Below are 21,337 nucleotides of genomic sequence, written 5' to 3'. Positions count from 1 at the left end.
AAAAAGTATAAATTTAGAAAACTATAGACAGAAAGTTTGACTTTATCCTGTTAAAGAAAGCAAATGAGGTGAAGACATTGAAAGCATGTTCAGAGGAAATTTTGACTCAGGAAATGTAGCAGACTCAAGACTTGTAAAAATCTAATCAAGATCCAAAGTCATCTTAATGCCTCCCTCCTTGAGATAGTGCTTTAGGAATAATTGGGATGGAACGCCTATCTAGAACCTTCTAGAGAAACAGGCTCGCCAGATTGTGGTACCAGCTTGTGTATGACCCAGTTCATAAACGTATTTAATTCTGGGTGTAGGAACAAGATTGTTTAGGAGAGAGAGTAACGAGGGCCAGAAACTCCCTGCGGTTATGTTCCTGTCGAAAGAGCACCCACAAATGGTGCTGGAGAATGGTTTTCTTTACCCCAACATCCAGCAATTGCCTTGACTTAAAAACAGATTTCCATCTCTATGTTGGTAAATAGCTAGATGGTTAAATCCTGGTAAGTAATTCTAAAAGTTTAGTGTGTCAGTTGCTGCCAAGGTGCCAGTGACCCAAAGGCAAAGAAATCAATCTAAATTCAAATCCCTCCTCAAAAACTTTGCGTCAGAATAGGTGAGGCACTGGGGATAAGGAGCAGGCAGTCTTAGGGAGGGAGTGTACAAAATCATAGAGGATCACTGATCTCCCAAAGTAACTATTATATTTTAACACAGGGGCGAAAACACTGTGTGTCTTGTATTTTAGCATGAGAGCACCCTGCAAGGCAACCCCCCCCCACACACACACACAACACAGCCTTTGCTTAAAAATAGTCTTCAAGACAATGAAGGGAACACACGTACATCCTTGGCTCTGGAAGTGAATGTGAGCCATTATTCAACCCTGTTTGATTTCATGGTTGGAGTTCCCTGAAGGCAGGTACAGTCTAAAAATATAACAATGGTGCAGTGAAGAATTAGTGTATTTTTGTCTGGGACCTAGAAAGGTGACTTAGAGGTCAAAGGCAGGTATTGCTCTTGTAGAGAACCTGAGTTTGGATCCTGGAACCTCTGTCAGGTGGCTCATATCTGCCTGTCATTCGGCTCCAGGAGAAGTGAAGCCTTGGCCTCTTTGGACATCAACACCCACGTGCGCATATGCACACACAGAGACACATAATTTAAACAATTTTTAAAGGATATTTTTGGTTTTGTTTATTGAAACAGGGTCTAAGGTTTGCCTTAGCTTCCTTACGTAGCTGAGGACGACCTTGAGCACCTGATATTTCTGCTTTCACCTCCCATGCTGGGATAACAGAAAATTGGCATCAAATTCAGATTATCGCAATATTCAGAATACATCTTGTTTTATTTTCACTTTTCATAAAATAAGTGTATTTGCTTATTTTGATATAAGTATTTATCGACATATATTAATTGTACATAATGACAGGTTTCATTCTGACATTTTCGTACATATTTTGTTATTACCTGTTTTGATCATCTTCACCCTCTGTAGCCTCTTGTTACTCACCCTCCTACTCCTTCTAATTCCCTCCTCTTCCCAGCTAGTTGCCCTTCATTTTCTTGTTTTCTTCCGGCCCTGGTGATTCAATGAGTTTAATTGGGCAAATTATAAGGGGGGGGGGAGTTTACATAACCTTTATAATAGTCTACGCTATTTTAATTGCTTGTTGGTATCTCTTACTGAGCTCACTTTATACATCAAGCCTTACTGTAGGTCTGTATGTGTAGGGAAAACCTAGCATACATGAGTTCAGTACTCTGCGGTGTGGGGCATCCTTTGTGGGTCTTGAAACATGGTCCTTGTGGATAAGGGGGGGGGGATGAATCACATGGCTTCTGACACTTCCGGCAGCAGGTTTGCCTACCTCACCACATAAGGCCTCCCTTCTTCGCTTTCCAGCCTGGCAGAGCAGGAACGGCTCCCCCTCAACTCTATCTTCATGATGCATTAACGCTGACATAATGGCCATTGTTGATCTTCCAGAGTTGTAGGAGACTCTGGCTCCAATGAATTCCTTCTGGCTCTCCCTGCCCACCCCCAGCACCTCTTCCCCAGTGCAGGTGACTCCCCATCATAAGCTGATAGCAGTGTCCCTCAACAGTCTGGCACATTACACCAGGTACTTTGTACAGGGACATAAAATCTCTCAATAGTTTGTTTATTGCAGATAACAGGGGCATTAAAATACTCTGGTTTGTTATATTATCTATCTGCCATCCCTATATCATTGCTTTTTATATATATATAAAATACATACCAGAAAGATGTATATTACTAATACTTTTCACGTTTGTACTCAATTTATATCTCAAACAGATAAGGCCTTAAACCCACAATGATAATATGCTGAATAAATAAACAGTACTTAATTTACAAAAAAAAATAACTCAAGGTCAGGTCACATATGGAAAACTTAAAGATGGACCTAAGTGGATGCCAGTTTTTCTAAACTTTCCTCTTTTAAGCACAGGTCATGTTTAAATGGAATCAGCCATTGAGGTAAAACCGAAGGCAGCTACCTTCCTCTGGTTTCCCATGCACTTCTACAGAATTTTTGCTGTTGGTCCTGACACCGACTTCAAGAACAACAGGCAGAAACTCTTGGTTATAGACTTTCTGGTGGGAGCTGTCCCCATGCTCTTCAAGAACAACCTACTTGCGGTGCTGATGACAGAGTAGCTGTAAAACTTTCAGTTCCTCTCAGTTTTTTCCCATCGATTGTCTCAGTTTTTAGAGGGCTGCATCCTCTGCAGTTTTAAGTTTAGTATGTGTCTAAGGTAGTTTGATAGTTAATATTATAGGCATAGATTGTGCGCACCTCCGTTTAAGTCCTATTGCCTTCTGAGCCTGTCTAAATGAACAGTGATTACACTAGGTCAATGGTTCTCAACCTGTGGGTTGAGGTTCCTTTGGGAGAGTCGAATGACCCTTTCACAAGGGTCACATATCAGCTATCCCTGCATATCAGGTGTTTATCTTACAATCATAGCAGTAGCAGAATCGCAGTTATGAAGTCGCAGCGATAATAATGTTACAGTTGGGGGTCACCCCAACACCTGAGGAACTGTATTAAAGGGTCGCAGCACTAGACGGTTGAGAACCACTACCTCAGATGTGGTCCTCATCTGATACCGATTGATTACCCACCCGGAATGAAGCCATCGACTGATACTGTCTCGGTTACTTTTCTATTGCTGTGAAGGGACACTGTGACCACGGACACTTAGAGAAGGGACAGTTTACTTGGGGCTATGGTTCCAGGGACTTAAAGCCCATGACCATTACGACGGGGAGGATGTCAACAGGCAGGCTGTCATGGTTCTGGAGCAGTAGCCGAGAGCTTCCTATTTAGATGGAAGCATGTGGGGAGAACACATAATCTAACTGGTGATGCTGCGGGTTTTTGAAACCTTAAAGCCCAGTCCCAGTGGGACACTTCCTCCAATGAGGGGCCACACCATCCTTTTCAAACAGTTCTACCAACTGGAACCACGTACGCAAGCATTTGAACCTATGAGCATCATTGTCATTCAAATCACCACAGATATATTTATGCATTCTGTAACGAAGAGAAAATTCTTGATTACTTCTCTGTAATTTTTGACTGTATATAATCTATCTTACATTTTTCTTTATATTTCTTTTTACATTTTTATGAATATTTTGCTTGCATTAGGTCTGTGTGCCATATGCTTGCTTGGTGCCCACAATGAGTCACTATGTGCATGCTGAGAATCAAACCTGGGTCCTCAAAGAGCAACAAGTGCTCGTAACCTCTGAACCATCTCAAGCCCCTGTATATAAACTATCTTAATTCAACCATTGCAATTGTACAGCATATTACACTCTCAAATTGACACTGAAGATTTTTTGTTTTTTTTTTTTTTGCAACCTGAACTGGTTGTTTCATTGTAAAAAACAACTGTTAGGGGATTATAACCAAATGATTAACTTGTCAAGGTAACGAAAGGAGCTAGAACGCAACCGCTTCATTAGATTAAAGCAGTAAACTTCACTTGAGAAAGGCATCAAATGTGTTACCATCCAAGCAAGAACTTGCAAAGTGCGGGAGGCTCGGTGCTGCAGCAAACAATGAAAAGTCAGACACAGAAAAGACTCAGCCGGAGTGAATCACCGCATCAGAGAAGAAACATAACACCCACGGGTTCATTATTTTAAGAGAAAAATAAGCTCTCTTGATTTTACAGTAGAGAGAAGTGACTTGGGAAAAGGGAAGGAGAATGCAGTGTGCTCTTTTTTAAAAAAAAAATTCGATTTAATTTTATACGTGTGAGTGGTTTGCCTGCATGTACGTCTATACACCGCATGCGTGCAGTGCCCATGGCCAGGACACAGTGTCAGATCCCCTGGAGCTGTGGTCACAGATTGTTGTATGTCACCCCGTAGGTCCTGGGACTCAAATTAGAACCCTCTGAAAGAGCAGCCAGTGCTTTTAACTGCTGAGCCATGGCTCCAGCCCCAGTAGCACGCTTCTGAAGGGATGACAACTTAAACCCAGGAACACTCACAATGAACTCTCAGAGATTATCCTGTGAAGGTTAAACACCTTTGCTTTTTTTCCCCTGCAATTAGAGATACGTTTTGATTGTGGATGACAAGGACAAAGAGCAAAAGAAAAGCTACCACAAGCCCACTATGCAGAATTTGTTCTGTTGATGTCACCGAGACCCATGATGTGTATTACATATTTAAAAGACACAGTTTCAATATATTTTGATTTTTTTCCTGAGTTGTATAATCATTGCATCTGATTTGAGGCCATGTTACCATCCTAAAAGAACCCCATTTGTAATTATTCCTCATCTCCCCTAGCACACATCCCTTCTTACCCTGCCCTGAACTCTAATCTACTTCTATCGGTTTTTCTCTTCGGAGCTTGTCATATAAATCTGAACACAATATTTCATTATGAAGAGCAGGTTTCTCTGACTCAGCCAAGTGAGTTTAAGACTTTTCCACACACTGCGTGCAATTGATTTTTTTTATTGCTGCAATTCAGTGAATCCATTTAATACGTTTTCATTTTTCCGTTATTGTGAATGTTGGCTTGTGGCTGTTTCCTGGGTCAAGGAAAGGCGCTGTTAAGAGCAACACAGAAGTTATTTTGTTTAACTTTTGAATGGTTTCATGTCAGGCTGGCCTCAAACTTACTATGTACCTAAGGCTTGACCTCCTGATTCTCCAGCCTCCTTGTCCTAGATGCTGGTGTGATAGGTATATCCTACCATACCCAACTGTCTTCTGGAATCTAGGGCTGCATTTCTGAGTCTCATGCTGACATTGTTTACTAGTTTGAGACCGTGCTAGCTTATCTTGCAAAAATGGCTCTGTCCTTTTGCATGGCACGCAGCCATGCATGACAATTCTAGTTCTCTGTAACTTATCAACACTTGTTATTACCTGTGGAGTGAAAGTCTATCCCAGTGCACCTGAAGTAGCATCTCATTTTGGTTTTGATTTGCATTCCCCTACTGATTGGACATGGTGAGCGCTTTTTCCTGTGTTCGTTAGCTACCTGTAAGTCTCCTAGGGAGAAATGTTTACTCTCATTCTTTGCCCTTTTAAAATTTAGGTCATATTTTTTTTGTTGGGCTTTTTTATATTATGGGTACAAATTTTTCACACAAATATGAATTACAAATTGTCTCCCTTATTCTGAGTCATCATTCCCTGTCTCGGTGGTGGAGCTCACGGCACAAATGTCTGCTGCAGTCCGAGGCATCTGTTCTCACTGCTGCTCCATCCTTCCCATGTTGTCTTTGAGTAGGTGTTGCCTAACCCAAGATAATGGAGATTAATCTCCTCTTTCCTCCTGGGGGGGGGGGTTGTGATCCGTTTTGAATTGATTTTGTACATTAGGGATTGTGGTATTCTTTTTCAGGTGAGTACCCAGTCACCCCAGTACTTTGTGCTTTTTAAACACATTATTTACCCCACTGAACTGTTTTTGGTACCTTTGTAGGAAATCAACAGACTATTAATATGAGCTTATTCCTGGACTTCACTTTGTATCTTTCTCATCTCCATCTAGTTTTCTATAACTACGGTAACAATTGCCTGAAGGGATGAGGATACAGTGCTTGCCTAGTATGCACAAAACCCTGGGTTTGATCTTGGGCATCACATCACTCTTGGTGTGGTGGTACATTTCTGTAGAACCATCATGAAGCGGGTAGAGCCAGGAGGAGCAGGAATTGTTCAAGGTCACCCTTAGTTACATAGCAAGTTTGAGATTAGCCAAGAATATGAGACCCTGTCTCAAAAAAATAATTCCCGTCTCTTTTCCTCCAGCGCGCTACCGACGATCCTTTTGTCATCATGGGTCACCGCCCCGCCCGGTGTTACCGGTATTGTAAAAACAAGCCGTACCCAAAGTCTCGCTTCTGCCGAGGTGTCCCTGATGCTAAAATCCGCATCTTTGACTTGGGGCGGAAGAAGGCAAAAGTTGATGAATTCCCACTTTGTGGCCACATGGTGTCAGATGAATACGAACAACTCTCTTCCGAAGCTCTGGAGGCTGCCCATATTTGTGCCAACAAGTACATGGTAAAGAGTTGTGGCAAGGATGGCTTTCATATTCGAGTGAGGCTTCACCCTTTTCATGTCATCCGAATCAACAAGATGTTGTCCTGTGCTGGGGCTGACAGGCTCCAGACAGGTATGCGTGGTGCCTTTGGGAAGCCCCAGGGCACAGTGGCCAGGGTTCATATTGGCCAGGTCATCATGTCCATCCGCACTAAGCTGCAGAATAAGGAACATGTGATTGAGGCTCTTCGTAGAGCCAAGTTCAAGTTCCCTGGTCGCCAGAAGATCCACATCTCAAAGAAATGGGGCTTTACTAAGTTTAATGCAGCTGAATTTGAAGACATGGTTGCTGAGAAGCGACTGATTCCTGATGACTGTGGGGTCAAATATATTCCTAATCGTGGTCCCCTGGACAAGTGGCGAGCCCTACACTCCTGAGGGCTTTCTCGGTGCTCTCCTATACCCTACCAAATCATGTTCAGTAATAAATCTCACATCCAGCCTGCTTAAAAAAAAAATTCCCTGGGGGTTGGAGAGATTACTCAGTGGTTAGGAGAACTTTCTGCTTTTGCAAAGGCCCTGAGTTTAGTTCTCAGCTCCTACATGGTGGCTCACAATCATCCGTACCTCTAATCCTAGGCAATCTTAAGCCTTCTTCTGAACTCTGCAGGCACCAAGGGTACATGTGGTGCACATATGCCCATGCAGGCAAGCACTCAAACATATAAATAAAATAAAATAAATGTTTTTTAAAGAGTTTGAAGTCAGGCATAGAGGTGCATCCCAGCAGTTAGGAGGTAGGATCCAGAAGATCAGGGGTTCAAGACAAGCCTGGCCTGCAGGAGACTCTGTTTCCAAAAGTCAAATAGTTTGTTTCAGAACAGAGGTTGGGAGGATAGTCAGAATGCATTAGACACTTGTGTGAAAGTTTTAAATAACAAAATTCATCAATAAAAATAAGTGAGTAGCTTTGTCATGACATTTCTATATGTGCACATAATATATACATTCACCTCCCATTACCCTCTCTTGTGCACCTCTCACTGGTGTCTTACCTCTTCTCAAACAGTCCCCTTTCTCCTTTCTTGCCATTCTTCTTTCTTAAACCTAGGGTACAATAAGAAAGAAAACAGGCAATACTTGTCTTCTTGATCTGACTGATTTTCTCTTAACATGATGACCTATTGTCATGGTTTACGCTGTATTCCTCTATGGAGATGTATAACAACCACTTTAATCTCCTAGTTGTGGAACATTTAAGCTGTGTCAGAACACCATTACTTTCAAGGAATATAAAAGACAGCCCTCCAATACCTCTATCTGTAGCAATAGCCATCTCCAAGGCTGGCGAGATGGCTCACCACCATTTGATGGCACCACCAAGCCTGATGGCCTGAGCTCCATCCTGGGAGCCCACATGGTAGAAGGAAAGAGCTGACTCCCACAAATTGTTCTTGGTCCTTCACACAATAGATTTTAATGGTGCTAAGGATTAAGCCAAAACCCTTTCTCACATGATAGGCACAGCACGCTCCTACTGAGCTATATTCCCAGCCCGTATCTTCATCCTTTGAAGCATTTGCTACAGACTCCATCATACTTCTCTTCTAGCAAAGTTCAAAAGTTCTCCCAGTCTTACTTGAACTGAGTACTAATCAGGTTCCTCATGATGTCATGAGATGTGATGATTAGAGAATACCCAATGAAGGTCGTCCAGAATTACTGCTGTTTTATCATCATTGTTATTATTAGCATTGTGGAGTTCAGTGATTATTAGTTGGTTCTTTCTTCTTTATTGAGAATATAATCTTTTAAAAGAATTTACTTGTTGGCGGGGAGGAGTGCAGATGTGTGTGTGCCGGCCACACTGTGGGTTCCAGATGTGGAACTTGGGTCCTCAGGCAGAGGGCACTTTACCCACTGAATCATCTGGTTGGGTCCCACGATCCTACTTTATTAAGTGATTCTGACTTTGGGGGTCAGAACCCTTAGCTGAGACTCTGCTGTACTCCGTAGGCACCTTTGGCAGGAGCAGGGTTTTCCATGCATATGAAGACTGTTGGAGCCTAAGACTCTGATGTACTCCATAGGCACCTTTGGCAGGAGCAGGGTTTTCCATGCATATGAAGACTGTTGGAGGCTAAGACTCTGATGTACTCTGTAGCACCCTTGGCAGGAGCAGGGTTTTCCATACATATGGAGACTGTCGGAGGCTACGACTCTGATGTACTCTGTAGCACCCTTGGCAGGAGCAGGGTTTTCCATACGTATGGAGACTGTTGGAGGTTACGACTCTGATGTACTCTGTAGCACCCTTGGCAGGAGCAGGGTTTTCCATACACATGGAGACTGTTTGAGGCCAAGAACTTCTCTTCTGCTCCCTGTGGACACTCAAGTCTTCCACCTTCCAGAGGGAAAATGCTGACTCGCGTGCTCCTGGGTTAAGAGTAGAACGTGCTCAGAGTTCATGATCAAATTTTCATGCCACGGACCGGCCTGGTGGAAACCCTTGTGGCTCTCTATTCTCTTGTACTTTGTGGCTGTCTTCTCTTTTGAAAATACTCTCCCCTCGGAAATTGGAATCTAAAACCCAGACTTCCCCTAAGGGATGGTGCACCTGGCTCTCAGGCCCTCCGACACACTGCTTTCCTTCTTAGCTCACCCTTCCTCCCTCTTTCTTCCTTCTGTGTTCATGGAGCTAGTGTACCTTACATCCTGACCTCTCACAACCTCGCTTCCCCATGGTAATCTAACTCTACACACTACCAAGGCCGTGCTCATATTTTTGGCTTTGTCCTGAAAACCACTGAGCACCTCAGAGGTTCCGACTGGACTTCCTAGATCCCACTCTGACCGCTGGCCCCACCCTCCGGTGCCCCTTCTTCAGAATTTCTGGTCCATTAGTTCCCGACTTTCTGAAGAATGTCTGTTGGAAGCTGGGGAGATGGCTCAGCAGTTAAAAGCACACACTGCTCTTTCACAAGATGGGAGTTCAGTTCCAAGTACCCAGTCTGAGACGGTCATAGCTAACTGCCTGTAACTTCAGTTCCGGGGGATGCAGTACACTCTTCTAGCCACCAAGGGCACTTCACACACACACACACAAATAAATAAATAAACTTAAAATAAAATAATAAATTAAGTGCTGGAGGAAGGGTTTAGCCGTTGAGAATGTGTACTACTCTTACAGAGGACTTCGAGTCAGGTTCCCAGAAGCCCCTTAGAGAGGTTTACAGCAGCCTGTATCTGACACCTCTAGTCTCCTTGGGCACAAGCACTCACGTGTACTTGCACAGACAAACACATGTGCACACACACACACGCAAATTTAAAATAAACTGAATTATTAAAACATTCTCTTAGAACAAAATAAAGAAAAAAGAATGCTTGTCTACAGACTAGACCTTGTTCCTAATTATAATCCTTGACCCATGTCCTCATCTCTCAGTTTTCTCAGGTAGAAGACCAGGGAAGTGTTTAAACTATTCCCTTGCAAACACTAGAACTTAGTTGTTCTCTTTCTCCCTGAGCCTCCCTGCAGCAGGTGAGGTTCCAGCCCTGACTGCTCTGCCCACTTAGGCCTGAGATAAGAGTTGCTGAATCTTGCTCAGCCACTCTTGCCCCATAGATCTCAAGCGAGAGCCTAGCACACTTGGCAATCTTAGCAGATTTCTTCGAGTGTTCTTGTTCCTGTGCCTAAATGAAAATTATTTCATGTCTTTCATCTTTTCAAACCATTTGGTTACACCACCCAACCCCAATTTATAGTCCCACACTTGCCTACTGGGTTTGGACCATAAACTGAAAACTAAAAGCAAAGACTATCCAAACTACAATCTACCTTGCACCCTTTAGGAGCTGCCTAGCTTTGTAGATCAAATGCCCTGTCATTTGGAAGGCCAGTGTTGCTGCCTATGTCTGAGACACTGAAGCAGACACTGAGACATGAGGCAGATCTCACATCTTTAAGACTGTGCATCTTGATCGCTTTCTCGTGGCTTATTGCCGTTGGTAAACAATGTCTTATGAGTGCTTATCTTAAAAGAGAGAGGAAAGTCACCTTGTTTGCTTAGGTCTCTGCAGCCTCAGTCAGCATCTCTCTACCCCCCTCACTAATAAAACTTCTTGAGTTGTCCGTAGTAGCTAACTTCACCTTTGACCTGTTTTCTCCTTGGTCTGTGTCCCCTGAGTCTCTTCAGGTCCAAGTTGCTGACAGCTTCCATGTTGCAGATTTCCGCCCGTCTGAGACAGCCTTTCATCTTCCAGTGCTTTCTTCCCGTGATTCACCAGGAAAAAGAATCTCTGGGTTTTCCATGTTCCATGAAGCCTATTCTCAAACACTTTGTCGACTCCTCTTCTTGTCTGTCTCTTATGCTAGAGTGTGGATGTCCCCCAGGCCCCCTCTTCTCTCTGTATGTGCCCTCTCGATCAGATCTGGAGTCCTTTTTAAGAGTTTTTAAATGTGCCTGTCTATGTGTCTAAGTGAGACAGGAAGGCCTGCAGAGGCCAGAAAAGGTGTTGGATTCCTCTGTAGTTAGAGTTACAGGTAGTTGTGGGCCTCCCAGTGTGGGTGCTGGGATCCAAACTCAGGAAGATCCTCTGGAAGAGCAGCAAGTGTTCTTACCTGCTGAGGCAACTTTCTAGCCCTATAGGTCCCTATTGTTTTTAATAGTTCCCATACTGCCCAAATGTGCAAGTGAAGGATCTTTTCAAAGACTTTAAAAACCACTCTGGCCAGTCAGTGTCACATGCCTTTAATCCCAGCACTGGGGAGGCAGAGGCAAGCAGATCTCTGTGAGTTCAAGGCCAGTCTGGTCTACAGCGCGAGTTCTAGGACAGCCAGAACTGTTACATAGAGAAAACCTGTCTCGGAAATATAATATATATATATATATATATATATATATATATATATATATATATATATATGTCACACACACACACACACCAAAAAACCCCAGCAAAAACAACAACGACAACAGCAACAAAGCACTTCTGAGCTGGTAAAAGTGCCTGGGGAAAAGGCAGCCGAGGTAAAGGCCAACAAGGGCAGCCTGTACCTTTTAATTTTGCTACAATGACAAAGTAAAATGTAAAGAGTTGTACAAGAGACAAAAGACCACAGTGAGTTGGGATTCTTCTTCTTGGGGCCAAGCTACCCTACCTAATAGAGAAGGGCAGTTTGAGACTACAGGGCAGAGCTGATCAGTGCTAGTGTGAGGGTTCTAGACCTGAATCCCAAATCCCTGTGGAGGAGTCAGACCTAGAAGGCAGACAGAAAGGGCCTGTCTTTCCTTGGTGTGTTGGGTTGGGGGGGCGGGGGCGGGGGTGTCACAGCAGAGGGGGATCTGTGTGTGGCCAGGTGTGTGAGTGTGGTGGGGGCCACAGCAGAGGGGGATCTGTGTGACTAAGCTGAGATGGTGCTTATGTGGTGGCGTCCTGCTAGCGTCGTGAGACTAGCTTCTCCGTGGAGTGAGGGAGTTGGGGAAGAGACCTGTGTAAGAATGCAGCAAGGGCAAGTGGAAACGCAAGCTGTCCTGAGAACAGCAATGGGCTTGTTGAGGGTGTTTTCAGCAGACGTTTCTGAATGTGTGGTGCGGAGGACGGCAGCGATGAGTCACGACTTCCTGGTTCAAATCCAGGCTCTACCAGTAGTGATTGTCGAACCTCAGGCAAGTTTGTTAAACTTCAAACTTCAGAATTTATTTAACAAATATTTATTTAAGTGCCAGGGGCTGGGGGTGGGGCCAAAACAAGAAAACGTCTTTCATGGTTTTACTTTTCTCTTGGGTTCTTATGAGTTTTAGAAGGGATTTGAATGTCTTAAATTTTAAAAGGTTAGCTTTAGCCAAAACATTTTCAGTCTCTGAACTTGGGATTTGTCTTACAATCAGTGTCAGCCCAATTGACTGCCAGGGTGATTGTGTTTCTAAGTGTTACATAGAATTATGGCGCGCATTAGACAGTGGATTTAGTAAAATTTGCTCATGCTGTAAAAGCTTGCTGGATGTCTTCACACTGCAGCTCTGCAGTAGCCAAATATCAGCAAATTCCGGAGAAAAGACTGGGGCTGTGGTGCAAGCATCTGACGGATGCGGGAGAAGAATGAAAAATAATTCTATACCCTGCTGCGATAACCAGAACGTCTACTAACTGAAAGAAGGTGGAGGGAAAATGGCAGTCAGATGCTCCTGTGTATATGCAAGATGGGGATATACATATTTATGCATACTTATAAATATTCTTATATATTTGAAATCAAAATGAGACAAAAAGGTCTAATTGTATGAAAAAGGTTGTCAGCAATCTATGGAAAGGGAAAGAATAAAGAAGAAGGAGCAAGAATAAAAGTAAACTTTTCAGAATATACATTGTTTTTGTAGATTTTATTTCAAGTCTTATTAAAACAAAATAGAAAAGAGTAATCCTAAAATATCAAAAACTATGGGAAACAATCGAGTTCATATATGTATATTAACTTATGATCTAATCATACACAAGGGAGTTTATATTGGTTTTAAAATGCACTAAGTTGACTATATATTCTCATTAAGATATAGCTGGAATTAAGGAAACAGCAATAGATGTATTTAAACTGTTTTCAGTAGTATATGTATTCATAATTTCGGCATTGTTACTCTGGTTTTTCCACTTAGAGAAAAGAAGTATATTAATAGTCTTTGAAACTAGTACTATCAGTGTAACATAAGTAATATAAAAATAAGATTCAACTTCTAAGCCTTGCATTTCTATATTTGAACTGAATGAACTCAGAGTGTTTAGATGGGAGAGGAAAGGGGAGAGCGATATCTTAGTTCTGTCCACTGAAAAGGATCAGAATTTATAACAAACTTAGTAACAACTAACATGTCTCATACATAGACATTTGTAACATGCCAATCCTGTCTTCAGCAAAGGGAACCAGATGCCTAAGTTTCAGGGAGAAGTGGCTGATTCCCAGCCTGAGCCAAAATATATAGATGGGTGGGAGGGATGCCCTCTGGCTGATGACAGCACTTGGTGTGCCACACAGGCCTGAGAACGTGAGTTTGATCCTGGGAATCCACGTAGAAAGCTGGATGTGCTCGGGCCATGCTAATCTTCTCTGTCTCGTTCCAGTTTTAGTATATGTGCTGCTGAAGCGGACCACAAGAGATGGCTCAGTGGTTAAAAGCACTGACTGCCCTTCCAGAGGACCAGGTTCAGTTCCCAGTACCCACATGTCAGCTCACAACTGTCTGTAACTCCAAGATCTGACCCTCATACAGATATACATGCAGACAGACATCAATGCACATAAAATAAAAATATATTTTAAAAATTGTGTTGTGGCACACAGCTGCAATTCCAGTGTTCCTAGGGTGGGGTGGGAGGCAGAGACAGGAAAAGTTGCTTGCAGTTCAGCTACTCTGTGTATGTGGGCCCGTGAGCATGCACAGGTGTGTGTGTGTGTGTGCGCGTGTGCGCGCGCACGTGCGTGAGTGTGCGTGTTTAGGGTGAAACAAGGGAACTATCAAAGACTTTTGGGACTGTGTGTTGAAGAGACCCTGGAGGCTTTGGGAACAACTAACACTTCAGAAAGAATAGTAAGTAGAATAAACTGAAATGTATAGATATGTTTTTAAAATTCTTGAATTCATGAGATTGAAGAAAATAAAAACCCTCAGGTTACCATCAGGGAACTCTGGGAAACAGCCCCTCAGACCTACGGTTGTAAAGCACAACCTTCCGTCCATCTCTGGCCATTCGTAGCTTTCTGTCCAATGCTGGGGTTTTTTTATTTCCACCAAGCCGCTTAGACTTGTCACTGGCATGATGACCTCAGTCCCCAGGATGGAACAGCAGTAGAAAAGTAAGCCAGAGACAGTAAAGAAAACAGAGAAAGCCATGACTAGTTCCCCATGTGCTGCAAAGCAACACGATGCTCCAGTTAGACAAGTAAGGCTAGATGAAAAAGTTGTTTCCATATAAAAGAATATTTGAGAGACAGGACATGGCTCAGGGGTAGAACAGTTGCCTAGGATATGCAGGGCCATGGGATGATCCTGAGAACTTTACAGAGAATATGAATTGGTTCTCTCTAGTCACTGCTGAGGAATTTAGAACCACCATAGAAATGTAAGATCCTCTCTTTTCATTTTTGAATACAATATTTCTTTGAATTTTTTAAAAAATTAGTGCTCCATCCATGTGCTTAATATTGAAAGAAAGAAATCTAACGTAGAGTCTTTATCTATGGAAAATCAACACATTTTAGCAGTAGGGTTCTAAGTGTTCACATGGCCATGGAGGCAATGGTCCCTTCAGGGGTCAGTGGCCTTGCTGTGTAAAATCTAGTAAACCCTGCCTGTGGCCTCCCTTTTGCTAAAGTTTACAAAAGTAGACTTTATAGCTCATTTCCAGTCCATTTTTCCTAACCATCAAATGACATCTTTGCAAAATGTATGATGTTGGCTGGAGGTGGAGCTATAAAATAGACCTAAGCTTAATTGAGCATTTCCTGATTTGTCATCTCAGAAATTTCGCTGTCAAGAGGGACATGAATAGACCTGTAACCCAGAGGGTGCTGGAGAGTTAACTCCTCAGACCTGTTGGAGTAAAGTTGAGGTAGTAAAGAATCGTATTGACAGTGAGACCACTGAGATTCGTATGACGACAAATCTGTTATTTTATTTACTATCAGTCATGTTGTTGTAAGTATTAAGTTCATCTATGTAAGATATTTTATCAAGTTGGACATAGTGATGCATACTTTTAATTCTAGCACTCTTGAGGCAAAGCCTGGCGGGGTTCTGAGTTGGAGGCCAGCCTGGTTTACATAGCGAGTTTCAGTTACACAGAGCGATCCTTTGTCAAAAACAACAACCCAAAAGAGAGAGCTTTAATCATCATGTTATGCTTTGTGGTTTTCATAAATATGAGTATAGTCAGAGAGAGATTCTGCTTTCTTTGTAGCTCTTGATTCTGCCCCCTTCTCGGGGGTCCGACTCCTACTACTTTGGTTCAGCACATCTTCTCTAGACCGTCTAGATTCACTACCTCAGATATACTTACTCCTCAATAATTTCTTATGTTTAACATCCCTTTCTTCATATTGCGGCATGAATGGCAAATAAATGTTTCCTGTTACATGTCACTGATATTTCCAATCATTTGTTAATGAAACATACCTTGAACTAAACCGACTGAAACCTGCCTCTATTAGATCCTTAGATATGCCGTCTGTCGCTCTCTCTTTTCTGTTTTGTTTCCACATCTACATCCAGTCTTTAGGTGCCATTTTCTCTGCAAGCTTCCCATGATCTCCCATGTTCATCATATGTACCATCCTATGTGTCCATGGCGTCCTGTACCACCTATGGCATCCCCCTTGCTGTGTAATTATATCTCCTCTCCTCTGCTCCAAGGTTGATGAGGGCAGAGATTGTTACGACTTGCTTTTTCATTATTATATCCCCAGGTCTGGTTCATGGTAGGTGCCATGAATCTACTGACTGAGTATATAATTCAACTTATAGCATCTGAAATCTATGTATCGGAAACAAGTCTTAAAGACTATAACTCATAGAGACCGCCAATTCCTGGTCTGATTCATCATGAAGAAACAAGTGGGAAGAATTCAGACAGGCCCAAGGCTATCAATCACGCTTTCCTGCCTGACTTGTTGTAACTTCATCCAGGCGTTCCAAGCTTGCATCGGGAAGGAGTAAGGAGTAGCTCTCAGCGAATAGGTATGAGACGGAAGATCCCTGACATGAAAGAATGCTAACCATTGTTATTTCTGCACATGTCTCTGCAGAACACGAGAGTAATACAGAGGTCAGCTCAGATTAGTGTAGCATTTCCTGCTCTAAATTCAGCTTAAGGCAAACTCTGAGGATGCGTGCAGAGGCTGTCCACAACTCTTGTCTGATGGAGTCATTCCTGAGTATTTTCCTGCCCCTCCTTGCCATAAAGCATAATGTATACTAAGACAGCATTAGTAATACTATCTGTGATTTCCATGTGGTCTATCACAAGTAACGTCTCCCACAATCTGATGACTAAATGTCCACCATACACCATTTCAGCAAAGACTCTCTGTGAAGAAAACAAAAACTGACACTGAATTAGACACTGATTGATTAGCTGAATCAGACTGCTCTCTGGTGAGATCTGTGAGGAAATTCTAATAGGAGCCTCCTATTAAAGAGAATTAAAGGAGTAGAGACAGAGTCTAAGACTGGAGTGGTCCTGAAAAGTGGGTTGTATATTAACTATTAACCCGGCTTTGCCCAGCTCGTATGCAGAAATGAGTGGCTGCTCACCAGACAGCACATTGTAATAAATCACCCCACCCTTGCCTCTGAGTTCACATTACAAATATGAGTACTCGGGGCACAGCCTAAAAGCTTCCGTGGGAAAACCAAGGAAAGGGGAGGGCGGGGGAACACGTAGGCATGAGTGTTTCTGAGGTTGGGTTTGGATGTTTGCAAGGTTTCAAAGGGGTTGGGATATGCTAGAAACCCTAAGAATGGTGGTTAGAGCCATGTCCTTTGATTGACAGACACGGGATGGGCTTGTGGAGTCATAACAGGAGGAACTCACAGTAGGTTATGCTAGTTTGCCCTCTGTCGCTGTCATAAAACCATGACCAAACCAACCTGGGGAGGAAAGGGTTTGCTTGACTTATACTTCCATGCCCCGTCCATCACTGAGGAAAGTCAGAGAAGAACTGAAGCCAGGGACCTGGAGAAGGGACGGAAGCACAGACCGTGAAGAAATGTTGCTCACTAGCTTGCTTCCAGGCTAGGGCCCCCCACAGCGGACTAGGCCCCCCACCCAACATCAGCCACTAACCAGGACAGTCCCTCCACAGACAGCCTACAAGCCAATCTGATGTGGGCAAGAGTTGAGGCTTGTTCTTCCCTAATAACTCTAGTTTGTGTCAAGGTAACAGAATTTAATGTGCATAGTATTGTAGTCTGAAGAATTTAGGACACAAATCTGGGATTAAAACCTTGTGGTGTCACTACCTGCGTGACCATGGAAAAGTTGTGTAAGTACCTTAACCTTTTTCTTCATTGGTACCATGGGGATAAAATTTCTACTTTATGGTATTATACTGAAAATGAAACATGACGATGTATGTAAAATTTCCTGATGATGTCTGGGTAGGACAAGCACTTCAGTGAGGAATTGGACTGCCCTGGAAGGTGAGCTTCTGCTTTATAAAGTCAGCCAGGCATGCAGCAGAGTGACAAAAATCCTTTCTCCTGCTTGGGTATGGAACATGGCGGGAGATATGATGAATGGACTCTGGTGAATGAATGCATTCGAATCTAAATTCCTAAAATATATGAAAGTTTAGATTGCTTTACAAATATTGTTCTAAAACAAAATGGCCTTCAAGTTTATAGAACTAAAAGGCTAGGATAAATCTACCATTTTAATGGAGCGTGACTGGTCTATTTTTGACTACGGATGGACTTGAGGCAAACCGATGAACAAATCTGAAGCTGGATACTCAAAAAGATGTAAGAGATTTGTCCAGTTAAGGTCTGCTTCTCCCTCCTCCTCCACAGAATGGCCTCAAATTCTCCGCTTTACCCTTCCGAGTGCTAGGAGTATAGGAGAATGCCATCCTGTCCAACTATGAATTCTTCTACATTCATCATTATGGAGAAATGATGTGTTTCCAAACATCATCATATCAAGACACTGAAAAAAGACAAGCTGGTTCTAACATCTTTACTGAAGAACAATTACAGATAATTAAGACATTCTTAGAGAGTGCCAAAGTGGAGGAACGTGTTCCACCAGCTAGCAAAGCCTATAATGCTATAATAATAAGGCAGGGTAGTACTGGCAATAGGAGAGATGGAGAATAAAGAGCCCTGAAACATACCCGTGCATTTTGAAGCATTGATTGATACATTCCAGATGGAATGGCAATCATTTGAGAAAGGATACTAGTCAATTAATACTATTTAGACAACTAGTTGACCATCTGGAAAACCAAGAAGTAGATTCTTACTTCATAGCAAACACAAACTAATTCCAATGTGGATCCACAATTTAAATATAAGAGAGAAAACTAAAACTTTCCCAAAATGACTAAGAAAAAAACTTCTCTTGCTTTAGGATCCTCAAGGCATTTTGGACATCAATGTTGCTAGCTGTAGAAGAGATTGGCAAACATAATTATATTAAACTTGATAGCTTGTATTCATCAAAAGACTCCATAAAGAGAGTAAGAAGAGAGCCTGGTGTGGAGTCACAGGCTGGAATCCCAGAGCTTGGAGTTTCAGGCCAGTCTGAGCTAGGAAGTGAGATCCTGCCTTGAACTTCAACTGGAAATTTTAAAGTAAAGACTGGATAACAGTCATAGGGTTATTTTAATGATAGATTATCTAACTCTGAACATTGTTCTGTGGAGTCATGAAAGAATGGCTCTGCCTTCATTTATGCATGCTATAATTCATTCTGTAATTGTTCAATAAAAAAGTCCTTGTTCCAAATACACAAGCTGTGACCATGTGAAGAGCACACACTGAGTGCACATGAATGCTGTAGTAGCCAAAGCTTTTCATAAGTCCGATTCTTTTCAAAGTCAACTTTAAAAGTTGAAAACATAGGAGCTGGAGAGACAGCTCAGTAATTAAGAGCACTGACTGCTCTTCCAGAGGACCCAGGTTCCATTCCCAGCACCCACATGGTAGCTCACAACCATCTGTAACTCCAGTTCTATGGGGATCCAAAATCTTTTTCTGCACACATGTGGTATACAGACACATATGTAAGTAAAACACCTATAAACAAACGTAAAATAAACCTTTTATTTTTGTTGAAAATATTTTTTTCATACAATATATTGTGATCATAGTTTCCCCTCTCTCAGTTCTTCCCAGATCCTCCTCACCTCACCATCCATTCAACTCCATGCCTTTCTCTCTCTCTGTCTTTAGAAAACAAACAGGCAGGCAAAGAAACCAGATTTTAAAAAAGAAAGAAAACACAAGAAACACACACACACACAGAAACACACAAACAAAACCCATAATAACACAAAACCAGAAACTGTAATATACAAGCAAAAGATCAGAAAGAAAAAAAAGCAGAAAGAAAGCAGTATGAGACATGTCTCCAAAAATACCAGTGAGTTTGTTTTTTGAGTTGGCCATCCACTGCTGGACATGAGATATACCCATAAGTATGGTTTATATACCCTGTGAGACTCCATTGGAGAAAATTAGTTTTTCTTTGCAAGCAGATGTCAGTTGGAGATAACTTCCTGGTGAGGGGTGGAAGCTCATACCTATGTGCTCCTCTCAGTGCTGGGGCCCCACCTGGCTTGAAACTTTGCAGGCCCTGAGCATGCTGCCACAGTTGTGTGTGTGTGTGTGTGTGTGTGTGTGTGTGTGTGTGAGAGAGAGAGAGAGAGAGAGAGAGAGAGAGAGAGAGAGAGAGAATGCTTTCTTGTTGTCATCTCTGACTCTTACAATCTTTTGCCTCTTCTTCCCCCAGCTCCCTGAACCCCTAAGAGAAGAGGTTTCATGAAGATACCCTTATACCCTATCATCTAGGACTGAGTGTTCCAAAATCTCTCTCTCTTCACATAGTCCAGTGGGGAGTCTGTGTGTTAGTTCTCCTCTACTGCAAGAGCAAGTGTCTCTGATGCTGGCTGAGTGGAGCACTGATCTATGCCTATAGCAGAGTCATTAGGAGTCATTTCCATGTTATACTCCTCTAGCAGAATGATACCATTTGGTTTTCCCCTAGACCCATGGCCTAGCTAGCCTCAGGTTCTTGGCCACCTGAGCAGTGTCAGCTACGAGTTCCATCTCATGGAGTGGATCTTAAATCCAACCAGAGTGGTTGGTTACTCCCACGTTTGTGTCATTATTGCACCAGCATGCCCTGCAGGCAGGTTCCCATGGTAAAAGCGCAGGGTTTGTAGCTAGGCTGATTGCTACTCTTCTCCGGCAGCAGCAGAGTACCTTCCAGTACCAGGAACACTAGTCGGTAGGAGTGAGAGCTCTGGTCAGGCACCAGTTTGACTTCTCTGTGTTCAGTGAGGTATGTTAACACTGTCTTCAGCAAGAGGGCCTTTCCATCGGTTTGTGGGGAGCAATTACATCCTCAGCAGCAGCCTGAGATGTTTGGGGGTTCCCATGGGGCCTCTTTGGTCAATGATTCAACTAGATGTAGCCCATCCCTGGCACTTGGTGGCAAAAGACATTGAGTTGAGGCATTGTCAACCCAGTTTCTGGTGACTTCATTTAGATTTCTTTCATATACGTATATGTTTTTTAAAAATGAAAACGTAGAATCCCATACATATGTAGAATTTTTTAAAGATTTATTTATTTGTTTGTTTGTTTATTTATTTATTTATATGTATGCAGTGTTCTGTTTGCATACAGAAAAGGCCACCAGATTCATTCATTATAGATAGTTGTGAGCCACCATGTGGTTGATGAGAAATGAGCTCGGGACCCCTGGAGGAGCAGCTAGTGCTCTTAACCTCTGAGCCCCAAATTTCTGTTTTTATATACCTGCTAAAATAAATTTAAATTTTAAAAAGTACGTGTAAAACTCCTTCAGCATGCATATTTCAAAATGCACACAACAAAATGGACAACTGCAAAATGAAAACAAAATCCTGAGTTTCTAATGAAAACTACGGCTGCTTTTTTCCCGATGGGTGATCTTACAGAAACCTATATAGACACATGTAGATGTATTTTATATAGTTAAATGTTCATATAAGTCAGTTTTAATATAAAGTGGGATGCTAGTATAAAACAG

The 21,337-nt window shown here is 42.5% G+C and overlaps 1 protein-coding gene and 1 pseudogene across 1 annotated transcript; one reads left to right on the top strand and one right to left on the bottom strand.

Annotated features, from left to right (window-relative positions):
- Window positions 1-6,302: 6,302 nt before the first annotated feature.
- LOC148122134 (large ribosomal subunit protein uL16-like) lies at window positions 6,303-7,047 on the top strand. The gene has a single exon (XM_087906469.1). The coding sequence runs from the start codon at window positions 6,341-6,343 to the stop codon at window positions 6,983-6,985; it is 645 nt and encodes a 214-aa protein (XP_087762595.1). The 5' UTR covers window positions 6,303-6,340; the 3' UTR covers window positions 6,986-7,047.
- A 6,580-nt stretch (window positions 7,048-13,627) lies between these two features.
- LOC125398391 (U6 spliceosomal RNA) lies at window positions 13,628-13,697 on the bottom strand (annotated as a pseudogene).
- Window positions 13,698-21,337: the final 7,640 nt, after the last annotated feature.

Source organism: Myodes glareolus, chromosome 5, assembly GCF_982192425.1.
Source record: "Myodes glareolus chromosome 5, mMyoGla1.1, whole genome shotgun sequence".
Classification (NCBI taxonomy): Eukaryota; Metazoa; Chordata; class Mammalia; order Rodentia; family Cricetidae; genus Myodes; species Myodes glareolus.
Note: the sequence above shows the minus strand (reverse complement) of the source record. Positions and strands in the feature narration are given on the sequence as shown.